This window comes from Pseudonaja textilis, chromosome 2 (genome assembly GCF_049901715.1).
Source record: "Pseudonaja textilis isolate UNSWEBS1 chromosome 2, rPseTex1.2, whole genome shotgun sequence".
NCBI lineage: Eukaryota > Metazoa > Chordata > Lepidosauria > Squamata > Elapidae > Pseudonaja > Pseudonaja textilis.
In genome coordinates this window covers 188194377-188208438 of record NC_141991.1, presented here as the reverse complement: position 1 = coordinate 188208438, position 14062 = coordinate 188194377, and the positions used below count along the sequence as shown (strand labels likewise).

Here is a 14062-nt window from a genome sequence, read left to right as displayed (position 1 = left end):
ATTTATAAATGTTTTGAAAAATAACAAACATCAATAGCTGAACTGAAGAATTCTAAAGCAGGTTTCTTTGAAAGCAATAAGTAAACTGGTATGAGAATAATGGATGGGATGCACATATTAGTATAACCACATGGAATTACATCTATCCAAATTCAGTTTAAGACATTATGAGACATGCTTCTTTTCAAGTTCCATATTACAAAATGTTTCTTTTCCATACTTTGCTGTACCAAATACTATGATGTTATACTATCTACAGACACCACAGCATTTTAAAAATGAACTGTTATACTGTATATGAACCTGAGGAATATGAATGAAAAAAGCAACTAAAGAAATCACATCCAGGAACTGATTTGTAATTGTTGAACAACTCAACAAATTAGTAATGCAGGATTGTGTTTTCAACTGTATGCTAGTATTCTTAAAGTCTGGTTTGAACTCAGCAAAAAGAATTTAGGCACTCAAACATGCAGTGTCCTGGGATCATCTGATCACTTTTGTAGCCTCCTGACAAGCAAAGTAAATGGGGAAGCCAGATTCACTTAACTGTGTTACCAACTTAACTGCAATGATTCACTTAACAACTGTAGCCAGACAAGTCATAAAATGATACAGAATTCACTTAACAAATGTCTCACTTCACAAAATACATTTTGGGCTCAACTGTGGTCATATGTTAAAGACTACCTCTGTACTGGGCCATCCTACTGCTCCAGTTTGCTTGGCTTCTACGTTCTATATTTGGAGAGAAGCACTGAAGGTACTCAGGGTGTAGGTGTGGAAAACTCTCTCAAGTGAACTGGATGTGTAATCTGATGGAGAGTCAGATTTCATGAAATAGTTTTCCAGAGTTCAGCCGCTTCGCTTCCTCTTCAGATCTTCCCAGAATGCCTGTCAGTATTTTAATAGTCCATGACCAACAGTCACTGTTGGGCAATTCACTGAATGCCAAAAAGTATGATATATAAATTGTGACTTGATGAAAAAGAAACTGCAGGAGAAAGTAGGAGACTAGAAATAGACAAAACTATCATGATCTTTTTTTAAAAAAAGGTGCAGTTATCAATGAAAATGTTCACGTGCATAAGCTGTTAATTTTGACTCAGGAGATTTTATGCCCATTACTGATCAGACCTAGTTTTGTTATTCATTTATATACTTATGCCATCATGAAAAAAATATGTCCTCAATGATTGATGTACTAAGACAATTGAGCAAATCATGTTAGGTATTTGTCAGGGTTTTTTTTTCTACATGCTTAGAAATTAGCATGCTATTTCAAAATTAGAGCCCTGATGATGAGATAATTTCAGGAAGAAGAATCGTAAATCCAAAGTTCTATGCTTTAAAAGAAAAAAAACAATAAATTACTTTTCCTGAACACTACATAAATTTCATCTTTATTGATGCTTTTCTGAGAAGATTAAATTTATACTCCCCAGTGACTCCCTCTCACAGAAAAGGAGAAAACAGCAAACTACAATTTGCATTGCAAAAGTAAAAACAAACATTTTGGCAGTAATAAGGAAAGAAAGGGTTATAGAAGCTTGACTCACTACAGTAATTAAGCTGCACTGCCCAGATGAATTTTATTTGCATGAGAAGCAATAGAGACATCTTCCATATTAATTTTTTAAAGACAATTTAAGGAATATGTTGATATGGCACTTGGGTAGTGTTAGATTAGATGTTTGTTCAATAAATAAGCAAACATTCCATGTTTCAGAGCCCAGTAATGATTATAGAAGTGTACATAATGTCAAATGATTTATTTTTTTAAAAAAATTGCTGAGTTTCAGAATTGCAGAAACACATAGGATTATATACCAGAAGTTATGAACACAGATGGTTTATAAAATGATGCAAAGAAAGAGGCTGAAAATACAAACAGATGTAGATTAAGATATACATGAATACAATTGCTGAAAAAATGGTAATAAAAAGATATTTTATAATGTGTAAAGACAAAAAAGATATATTTAAAGAATAATAAAGAGCAAAGAACAATTAACAATAAAAGACAGAAAAATGAAAATGGCTTTGATGGAAACGTTTTGGAAGTGAATGGAAAGGGCTAAATAAGTTTCTAGCATAGTAAATGGAATTAAACATTGGGAAAAATAATGAAATTATTTAAGATGAAGTGAAATAAGGAAACTCCAGGAGGAAAATTTCATAAGAGTTTAAGGAACAATTCTGAGATGTCAAAAATGCTACAAATGCTAGCACTTGAGGAAAAAATGGTGAAAAGGAAGTGAAAATATTGATGGTACATTTAGATGGTACAATTGGAAGAATGCTAAAATAAATATATGATTATGGAGTGGCTGTGCAACTTATTTAATGTTTGTATAAAGCTTGACCTTTTACAAATCGCCATTATTCATCCCTTATTATGATTTGTCAGAGTTAGTCTGATATTCAAACTGGATTAGCCACCTTTCAAGTCATTTTTAAGGACCTGGGATAGGCCATGTTCATATTTGATGGTCTTAAAGGTATTGTTGCAGGATGTAAAGCTTTTATTATTACTAGCTTGTTTAGTGGAACTGGAAAGGTATCTCAAAGATTCAGATGGAAATATGAGATATGACAACCTAAAATAGGGAAAGTAGTCTGATTTTTTGCTGTGCACACCAGATTTCTATTCTTCAATAAGTTACTGAAAAAATTGTCAATATGAGAAAGAGTTTATTGTTGTCTTTCTGATATAGAAAAGTGAATAAAGCGAATAGCTTGAATTCACTTAACTCCCTCCCCACCACCTCCACACTTTCTGTGAAAAAGCAAGACCTCTAAACAAGTTTTATTGATTTGAAAAACAATAAAACCTGTTTAGGAGTCTTGCTTTTTCACAGGTAATATTTCAACAAATCAAGATAATGAGGATGAGGTACCACACAAAATTACTGCTGCCTGGCTGATAACCGAGCATTCAACTATGTGAAAGAGCTGTGACTGGTTCCTCATTATGGAATTCTCTACAAGACATTTCTGATATCTTCCTTCCTAAGTTTTAGAAGCCACTCACCAAAACAGATACAGTCTGTTAATGTTTTATTTACTCTTTTGCTTCTATGATGTTTTTGGTAGCTGTTGATTATATGATTAACTGAGATAGTTCTAACTTCAGCATCTTTCATTTAAATACCTTAAAATAAAAATTTAAAATCCAACTCTTACAAATAAGTTTTTAAAATTCAATTTTAAAGAATTTAAATTCATATTGACATAAAATTGTTTTTTTAATACTTAAGAATTAGCAGAAGGAATGGTATTATTTTATATTTGCCAAGTTGCTAAATGAATAGATGGAATGGAAATAAACGTTCTCAATGATAGAAACTCTTCTACATTAACCTGACAATTGGCGATTTTAGAGAAATCTAATTTTGAATTGAACTCTTACTGTAACTCCTAAACAATGCTATTTTTTGTCATCCATATCTTTTTTTTGCTATTTATATTGGAAGAAAGAACAGGTACTATATATGCATGTTTATATTTTACCTGTGTGTTACTTTTGTGTAAGAAAAATGTTGTTTTTTGAGGTTCTTAACGTTGCCTGGAATGAGAAGGAATCTATGTTCTTGGGCCAAATTATGCCTATGCAGCCTCTTTCTGTTCATAGATTATATGGATCTCCCTTGTTCTCTGAGGAGTTCTGGAAGATGAAATGAGAAGATAGCTAGACTAGACCACTGCTGGAGAAAAATATGGAGTCAATTCATCTGAACATGGGTCAGAGCCTTTCTTTAGAGGCTACAATAAAAACAGCAAAAGGTAATCGTTTTTTCCACTTGTCCACCAATAGCTGTCCAATGGTCTTGTTTACAGTAGCTCACTCCTAGAGAAGGAGGGACTGGAGATGGTATCAGATGGTACAAAAACTACTCTAGGCATTTGTTGGATAAACACTCAGATTCAGAGTGAAGACTCTAGCTGTGCAGATCCCTTGGTGATGACTGGGACATGTCTGTATAGTTATTTGGGATGAGTATGAACTTGTTATCTGAAGGAAGTAAACAGAATCCTCAATATTATATGCGTATTAAATTAATTCATTTTGTGGCATCAGAATCTCTTTCCCTCCTGGTTGATTAGCATACAACTGGATATACAGTAAGTGGCAAATGTTTCCTTGAGGGACAGAATGGCAATTCTAGCCCTTAAATCCTTTCAAAAATCTTTCTCTGGGTCCAATAATAATAATAATAGACAATTTTGTCTTGTCTCCAACCTTTCTTCTTGGGGAAGATTATTGAGAAAGTATTATGCTTGCAACTACAGAGGAACCTAGATGAAAAGAATTATCTGGATGTATTTCATACTGAGATAGAGCACTGAGACAGCACCGATCATCTTTTCTGATGAATTCTGATGGGATCAGACGTAGGTAGTATATCTATCCTAGCCCTTAATCTCTCTGTGACTTTTTATACCATGTTCATGGTAACTTTCTGAATTAGTTTGAGATCTAAGAGTGGGATGTGTGAGATGTTACATTGGTTCTTCTCTTTCATTTATGACAATTTCAGTCAATTATGGTAGGAAAGGAGAAATCTAACCCAGGACTTCTGTATTGTATGGTTCTCCAGGGAACTATTTTTTTCTCTGCTCTTATTTAACATCTTTATGAAATCACTGGCATCAAATATTGATTATGGGATCAAGACTGATGCACCCAAACATCTCCATTCCATAGCAATGGGTTCTTTCTCAGTGGCTGGAGGCTGTGGAATATCTGGATGAGGTGACATAGTGGCTAACTCCATGCTGTGGAGTGGCTAACATGGAGTGATCAAGTATGTGTGGAGTTCTGGATATGAAAACATAAACTTTGACTCAATCCTCCTAAGATCAAATGACTGTTTGGTTTTAGAGCTCTAGTTCTGGGAACTCTCCATTTTTTTGTTCTGCATAGGATCACACTTCCCTAAACAGCACTGTGACATGGGCTCCTCTTGGTGTCCCAATTCTTGCCGGAAGAGCAGATATTATGGACAGGAAGGGTTTTTCCACAAATCTATCTTGTGTTCCATCCGCAACCATTTTTATGAGACATCATAAAAATGTTCACACATGCCCTAGTTACCTACTATACTACAATATGCTCGACAGGTTCTGCTTTTGAAAACCATCAGGAAACTGGCTTCTGGTTTGAGCTTCTTCGGCGCAGACCGAAATCCATGATTGTGCACGGTTTTGATCTGTGCTCACCGCTGGAGCATCCCGAGCAGCTGGTTTCGGGGCTAAGCCACCCTGTAGAGGTGGTAAAGAGGGGGGAGACTGCCAGCAGGGTCGAGGAGAGTTGCATCTCTCCTCCCCAGCTGGCCATTACTCCCTTTCCCGAAGGCGGTTGCACCAGTGGTCAGAAATGGCCACCTCAAAGAAGAACTCAACTGGAAAAAAATGTGCAGGAGGAAGATAAGAAGAGAAAGTTTTGGCTGACTTGGTCAAACTGAAAAAGCAACAATATAAGGTACCCTGGAATTTGAATTATAAAAAATAACATTGCTCCCAAAGAAGACTTTGAAGCGGCGAATGAGAGAGGGAACAGAAAGGATTTGTATTTGTTTTCTTTTCTTCCCTATATTGACAACTAAGAGATTTAAGCAAGAAATCGGCAAAAATCCCCTTTGACATTAACAGGTATTTAAGCTGAAAATAAAATGTCAAAGGGATACTAAAGATTTCTGGATTCTCAAAAACTTCTAAAAGAAGGAAAAAAACAAAAGGGTGGGATCTGGAAAAATGGAAGAGAACACCTGGAAGTGAAAGGAATTAACAGTGAAACTTTAACAAGATTCCTAAAAGATACATTTTAACTGAAACTTTGTAACAAGATAATAGAACCCCCGGAAGAGAAAGTGGAAAAAAGATGCAAGAATAAACAGCTTTGGATTATTTGGATTACTTGGTGATTTTTGGATTTTTGGCTATTGGATCTAAAGGACTAAAATTAATCAGGTGGTTGTTTAAAAGTTTTTAAAATGGTATCACTCTTGGAAGAATTGAGAATGGAAGTTAAAAAACAGAAAGAAGATGCATAAGAAGAGAGAGGTTCTTTTGGCTTCATATTTCAATTTTAGAAATGGAGATCCTGAACTATGAGAAACAACAAGAAATGCCTGTAGAACAAGAAGGGCAGGACAAAGAAGAAGCGATCTTCAATGACCAAGTATTTCTATGCGGGAAAAAGAAAGGAAAGCGGGGAAAGAGAGTGAAAAATTTAAGATTTGAAAAAACAACTCCCCCAAAAAATAGTTTGAAAAGGAACTACAATATTAGGAAGAAACAGAAGAGAGGATTACAGAGGAAAGAATCAGAATTAGAGAGAGAAGGGGTCAAAAAGGGAAGGGAGAAGAAGAGGGGGAAGAGGGAAAGGAAAAGAAATTATAAAGGACAGAAGCAGGACATAGGGAAACAGGGAAAACGTACAAAGATTAAGGATATAAGCCTATTTAGAAGACACAGAGATAATGGGTGAAAATTTAATTGAAAGGGAGATTCTTCAAGGGTACATTAGATAGTATTGTTTTATTAGAAATAGAAATGAACTCTGAAAATATGAAACAAGTGTGATTAAAATGATAGATAAAATACTCATTGTAATGTAATGGAATGTTTAATAAATAAATGAAATAAAGAGAATGAGAGAATGGAATGAGGAAAGGAGGGGAACATCTTAATTATTATTAATGTGTTATAAAAAATTAAGTGAAGAGGAATATGAAAGTAATATGAAAAAAATATGGAAATATTATAAGTGTTCCTAGAAGTATGATATCCTATTGAAAATAAATGTTCAAGATGTTAAAGAAAATAACTAACATTAATGATAGAGCTGAATTGGAATAGAATAAGTATATATATACATACATACACACACACACATACTTTTTCTTTATGAACTTAGTACGTATTTTAAGAATGTACCAAGCAGAATTCAACTGGAAGTTATGTTGAATGTTATAATTGTAAAGGCATAAATTGAAGTTTAAATAAGAGTTGAAGGGATAAAAATTAAAAGATGTAAAGGTGTCATACTCCAATCAGTAACTGCAGGGGAAAATTTTGTTTAATGAGAAAAGAAAATATGAAATTGAAACAGGACAGACAAAATCATAAATATAATTATTAGAAAGATATTCAAACTTAGAAAAAGATATATATATAATTGAATTTAGAAAGGAATGAGATAATGTTAAAATAGTAATAAGTTATGGAATAGAACACAAAGATGAATATGAAATTGAATTTGTGTCTGTATGGAGAAGTGATAACTCAGGACCATGCTATTCTAAAAAAAAAAAGACATTTTACTTGTATTATGTTTTGTGAAAACCCAAATACATTTTTTTATAAAAAAAAGAAAGAAAACCACCAGGAAACTATAGTGGTCCATAATGCATTGATGTGAGTAGTTAGAGAAGATATAATAGAGCCTGGAAGGATTGCACAATAGAACTAACCAGAGGACTTTTCTTGGACACCTAAAAGAAAAGGCTAATGTGTTTGGGACTTTTTAATTTAGAAACAAAGTAACTGAGGAAAGACATTACTGACATATATAAAGTCAGGCAAATATGGAGAAAAAAGAAAAGAAGGACTTCTTTTCTTTTCTCAAAATAACAGAAGTTAGAGTCTTCCAAGGAAGGAAGGCTATATAAACAGAAGAAAAAACAATATTCCTTTACATAAGCCATTTGTTTATATGAATTAAATAGGGAAATTAATTACCCCCAAAATGATGATGCTAGCCAATGACCTGAATAGTTTTAAAACAGAATTAGATAAATTCATGATAAACCTTGAAGACCTAATATTATCTTCAAGCAGAGGCCAGCTTGGCTCCAAATATTAGGTATAGAAGAGATTTTTCTAGTTCCTGCTTGTAATCACATCAAACGTATCTACTTGGCCACTGTGAGAAATAAAAATCTGGACTAAGATGTCATTTGGCCTGATCTAGTTGTTTTTAGTTCCAAAAAAAAAAGAAAAACATTAAAAAAATAAGAGCTGTTTCACAGAGAAATATTTATTGAAAAACTAAACTAATCAACCCAGAATTACCTAATAGTCTTAAATTTTATCAACTAGTGTAAAATTATTCTAAAATATGTTACCAAAATCAAAAAGCCTATCAGAATACACAATATGTAATAATCATTTGTTGTTGTTTTAATAAAATGTAATAAAACTTTGAAAATAACTTGCAAAGAAAATAAAAATCCTAAAGTACTTTATTATAGCATTTCCTGTTTAAATCTGATGGTGGTTCTCAACACAATATATTCTCTATATTCAAAGTCCTGATAAAAGGTAAAGGAAAAACTCTATATAATTTTATAAGAAAAGTTTAAATCTCCTTAAGAGAAGCAGGATAATTCACCCTCATTTTTACAAAGTTTTATCTAATGACTTCATGGCATTCTCATTTAAAATTTGAAAAGTAAAAAAGTTTTAAAAATAGTCCTTTAAGAATAAATTTTACCTTTTTATCTCCACTTTTAAAATGTATAATTGCACAAATGTGCTATATCAGAGATAATTACATACTGGTAGAAGTGTTTAAAATGTCTTTGGTTTCACCTTACGTATAAGCGTTCCAGCTGGTCATTAACTATCTGGAACAGGCCCAACTATTTTACTGTCATTGATCCATACACACATACAATTTCAGAGTTTTCTCTTTTAGAAATTTAATTCACTTTCCCATTGTTATACCAGGGAAAGAGCTTCCCCTCAAAACAAACTTTTTTCAAACACCTTTTTGTTTATAAACAATACTATGTAGTTAAATGCAAAATTAAGTTTCAGTCACTCTATCACATAGGTTTCATTATTTGAAGGGACACATTAAAACTGAGCTTCAAACTACATTATAATATATCTGACTTCCAAGAAACTATTAGTAATATGTAAAAATGACTATCTTGGCAGAATGGCCAAAATGTAAGTCTCCACACATTCATTCCATTAAAATTAATTAAATGTATGAAGTAAGAGCACATTATAGTTCCTAATTTTTAGAGAGCAGGTCAACAATTACTTATGCTGAACACCAACTTTAATGTGTATTGATCACCACTGTACTTGCACTGTAAAAAAATGAATCCTGTTTAGTTCTTTAAGTGATCCTATGACAACTTACATTTGGAGTTATTCCAAAACCAAAATTCCTGGAAAAAATTACAATCAAGATGCTAGATTTCTATTAATAATTTATTCAAGAAATACTATTTTAGTATAGAGAATTTAAATGATTTACAAGTTCCCACTTAATATGATAAAGTCCTAGTAAAAGTGCATACATTAATATAGTAACCACTTCAAGAATGATATAGGAAAATACTGCTTGATCAAGTGGTCCTACTGTAACATAAACAAACCTACCTCCCAGTGTGTCAACAAACTCAGTCAAGCAATTTCCTATCCGACCCCACATCTTTCCATTGTTCATTGAAAAAGCAAGAGTACAGCTTGGAGAAGATCATGTGTAAACAAAGCAGATCTAATGAATTTCTCATTAAAAAGGAGATCTCATCTTCTAATTAATTGGAAAGCTAATTGCCCAAAACGCTGTAGTAATCCTAGACTTAGAACCTAGGTGCTACATTACACAGAAGTCTTCACACATCACAACGCAGCCTCAGATTTGTCAGTTCTGCTTGATTTGTTCAAATAGTGTATTCCACAGCAGCTGTTGGAAATAATACATTGGAACAGCTGCTGTGACAGACACAAAGGACCTGGAATTTTAATTGGCCTCAATATTACACTGCTTGTTTTCCAAAACTCAAAAAAGAAAATATCCAAGGAATAGAAAAATGCCTAATAAAACTAAGTGATGTTTGCCTTCTGGTAAGTAAGGTAAGGTTTTATTTTGGCTACACAATGTTGCTACACAAGACTCTTTGAAATGACTGATCACACACAAATAAAGAATAGTGGAAATTCCCAAGGGAATAAGAGCAAAGAAAACTAAATAAGGAAGTCTGTAGATAATCCTTTAAATCTTGGCTGAGAAAACAAGGAGAATCCTACAGTACCTCAAGATGGAGTCCAAAGAGCCTTATCAGAAGCTTTCTGAATATGCCAACAAGCTGTTCCTTCACCTTGAGTTAATCCTGTGTATTGTAACTGCTGCAAAGATTAAACTACTTTTTTTACTGGAAATATCATTTGATTTCCTGTCTGGAAGAATGGCTAACTAACCAAGTTGTGGGAGGATGTTTTGAAGTCTATAATATTTTTGTTCCTTACAATAAACGCTACATAGGATTCAACTCAAACTGAAAATCATTCAGAGGCTACAACTTAATTCACAAATTTACTGCATATGCAAAACAGGATTTTGTATTGTATATATAGACAGAAGCTACACTTCAATTTTACAAGGTATTTAAATAGATTCTTAATATTATGGATAGAATTTTTAATCATTTACAGTTCTACACAGTAATTTATACTGTGTTGAACATGATCGTTGATATTTATTCTTAGCTTAGAGTTTAATAGTGCAATATAATATATTCAATTATTTACAACAAGTTCATAATAAACTTGAAAACTGTTAACATTGATGATATTTACATGCAATTTATTTTTTATCCTTTCTTACAATTTTTTAAATGGCTTGTTACATACTTTCTTCAATGCTGTATAAAACTATAAAATAAAATATAACAAAACTGTTCATTATGACCAGCCTAGAGCTTTTGTTTTGGGTTTATTCAATAGGAGTACAAAAAGAGAGTAGAGAAAGCAGTCTTACTTTCAGCATCTGCACAAAGTAGGAAGCACAGGAACACTACTATTGGCCTGGCTATGTGCATCATCTGACAGCTTGGCACCAGCATGCTTCGACAGCTTTGGTCACTGGCTTAGAAGCCACTGCGAGTATCTCCAACCTGAAATTCCAGATGAAGAACTTTCAAAGCCTGAGAGGAGCAAGAAATAAAACAAAAGAGAGAGAGACAGAGAGAGAGAGAGAGACAGAGAGAGAGAGAGAGAGACAAACGTTCAGAATGCTTTGCTTTTCCCCCTCCAAATGCACCCACAAAACATAGTATTAACAATAAAGGTAAAGTGAAGACTCTGGAGATTGAGATTAGCCTTGCAAAATAAATTAAAAACTGTTCATTTTAACAGCATTTATAAAAAGGCCAAAACACAAAAATAATCATTTCCCAAGGCATCCTATAAACTATACTGGAATAAATGACTCCTGTGTGCTACGAAATACTTTTCTTAGCAACATGAGACCGAGTAATTTCTAATGATATCCTAGTTTAATTGTTGTTGTTAGTTGTGAAGTCTTGTCTGACCCATCGGACCCCCATGCACAACGTTCCTCCAGGCCTTCCTGTCTGTCCTCTACCATCTTCTGGAGTCCACTGAAGCTCATGCCAACTGCTTCAGCGACTCCATCCAGCCACCTCATTCTCTCTCGTCCCCTTCTATTGCCCTCAATCTTTCCTAGCATTAGGCTCTTCTCCAGTGACTCCTTCATTCTCATTAGGTGGCCAAACTGAATAAAGCATATGGATCCTTTAAAGCAACATTTAAATCAACTTCCAGAACAAAACTCTGGTGAAAAATGATATATCAGAGGGTGATTTTTTTTTATCAAATAAGTATGAAAGGGCCAAATCTGCTTCTGCTCATAAAGAGCTATCCACAACAGTAGGATATTAGCATTTGTGTATTAATTTAACAACTGTGTCTCAGATTGTAGCATGTTACCTTCTATATATTAAAGCAAACTTTCTGTTTGTCTCTGGTTTAGGACTATATATAAATTATGTAATTCATAATTAAATTATAAATAAATATCCCATATTCTAGGTCAGTTTAATTTTATATCTCATATATGAACTAATGAATAATACAGAGTGAATATCTGCTATTAAGTTATTCACTCTGCTTTAACTATATTAGAAATAAACATGGAAATGTATGCCCCCTTGGAGAAAATTTTATCTATATCTCAAAACAGAATTCTTGCACTAATTGTTCCAAAATTATAGCTTCTAAAAGTAGTAAGAGACACTGCTTGGCAGCTCTGAAATGAGCACAATATAAAGAGAAAAACATTATAACAACACAAAAATATATTCACTGCATGCCAAAAAGTGTAAAAGGAATAAACAATAATAATGGTAATAGCAGCACACCTTTGCATATTCATAAGCAACATTTTAAAAAACTGTTTTATAGCACAGAATAATATTTTGAAAAAAATCTATTTGAGGAAAGAACAAGAGAACCAGATGTTCCAAATGCACTACCATAAAACTCTTTCAAATGATATTCCTGATTTGATTGTTACTATCCAAAAGTGAATTTAAGAGGCATAAGCAATGCACTCAAAATACCAGCTTTCTGTTTTCTCTGCTACCCATTTTGTGCCAGCCTTTCAAATGACAGCAAAGTCCATGAGACATCATTCCTGTCGGATTCAATTTGTCTCTGTGCAAGCACAGAAGGACCAAACGCTGCAGCAATGACTCCACTGTTATCACATAAGATGGAAAAGTGTTTTGCAAGAATTCATCTGATGAAGTGATGACAAAGGATGAAACTATTTTCAGATTCTCATGGTCTTTTGGATTTTTTAAAAAACCCTCTTGTATCTTAATATCAGCAGAACAGTTTTCAAGCTAGGCCTTTATAGAATCTACATAGGTATTAATGACTAAATAAATGGTTCAGGAAAGTAATGAAGAAGAAAATTGTGAGATGCATCAAATTCATTTCCAAACATGTTATTATTCTAAGGCAGCAATGAAAAAAAGCATTTTGCTCATATAGCAAAATGATTTTGGTAGGAAATGAAAGGGATGTAATATAAAATATGCCTACTTATGAGACAGGTTTCAGTTTCTTGTTTTCAGCTGAATGTATTTAGCTTATATTCAGAACTTGTGAGAGAAAGGACAATGTACAATCTCACATTCTGAAATGAATTATTAAAACATTTCTCCCATTTTCCATGTATATGACAGTGGCAGATTTCAATATGCTATGTTTTTAGAGTGTGAAAGAGGTAAGAGAAGGTACATATTCCTTCCTGGTTAATTCTGTCTGTCTGTCTGTCTGACTTACTGACTTGACTGACTGTTTGAAATGATAAAGCATCACATGAAAATAAACACTGTGGTAAGTGACACAAATAAATGGGAACTGGTTTTTGTATAATACATATTTATTTGTGCTTACTGAAGTCCTCTTCTCCCACCTTTGTCATTAGGTTGTCTATCTTTACCTCTGCCTGTTTCCTATGTTTAACAGGAAATTTTTTAACAAATGGCTTCAAAAGTTTTAATTTCTGTCTCTCCGTATATTCTGAAAAACTATAGATACAAAGCTTATATTGTCAAATGTTATACACGGTAGAAGGCTAAAAATAAAGATCAGGAATTTTGCAGCTATATAAATACCGTATTATGCCTAGTCACCATGCAGACATAAGCCATTAACAGTAGCAAAGTCTTTGGTACTATACCCCTAGTGGCATTATTGTTCATATCACAAAACCTTGAATCCTTTGTGACATGATGTCCTTTCTCTGAATGCTTTCAGAGTGCTGAAAGTTTAACTAAGTAGAAAACATACTAATATGTTCCCTCAGTGACCCTTAGCCTTTTAGGGGGCGGGGGAAAACCCTCTTTCATTGTTTGTATATCTACAGCAAGCTTTTAGTATTTTAGGCTGCGAAAATACATGTGTCTGAAATAGATAAATGGTTTTTAAAAAAATCTGTTAGTGAAGTCAAGCGGATGACGGGACTAGTAACAGGGATTAGCTGCTATAGGGGCAAATGCTGTCAAACTGTTTCACACAAACTCTGCTTCTGCCTTGATCTACAATGTGTTTTAACCCCAGCCTAACCTTACCTCATTGAAGAACAAATAATATTGCTAAATAGAGGTGGATAGAATGCAGGCTTTTTTTTAAAAAAATATACTTTCTCTTAAATTAATATCTTTCAGTGCAGAGGGCATGCTTTGCTGCTAATAAGAATAAGTTATTTTGAACAATGTGTTTTAGA

At 33.4% G+C, this 14062-nt stretch overlaps 1 protein-coding gene across 29 annotated transcripts in view; it reads right to left on the bottom strand.

Annotated features, from left to right (window-relative positions):
- Positions 1–14062, bottom strand: part of PTPRD (protein tyrosine phosphatase receptor type D) — a 1248962-nt gene that overhangs the window by 272270 nt on the left and 962630 nt on the right. For all 29 annotated transcript variants that reach the window (XM_087926655.1, XM_087926630.1, XM_087926633.1 and 26 more), the window contains one exon: positions 10784–10949. In XM_087926655.1, the coding sequence (XP_087782781.1) occupies positions 10784–10868 (85 nt within the window). In that variant the 5' untranslated portion in view covers positions 10869–10949. The remainder of the gene's footprint in view (positions 1–10783; positions 10950–14062) is intronic.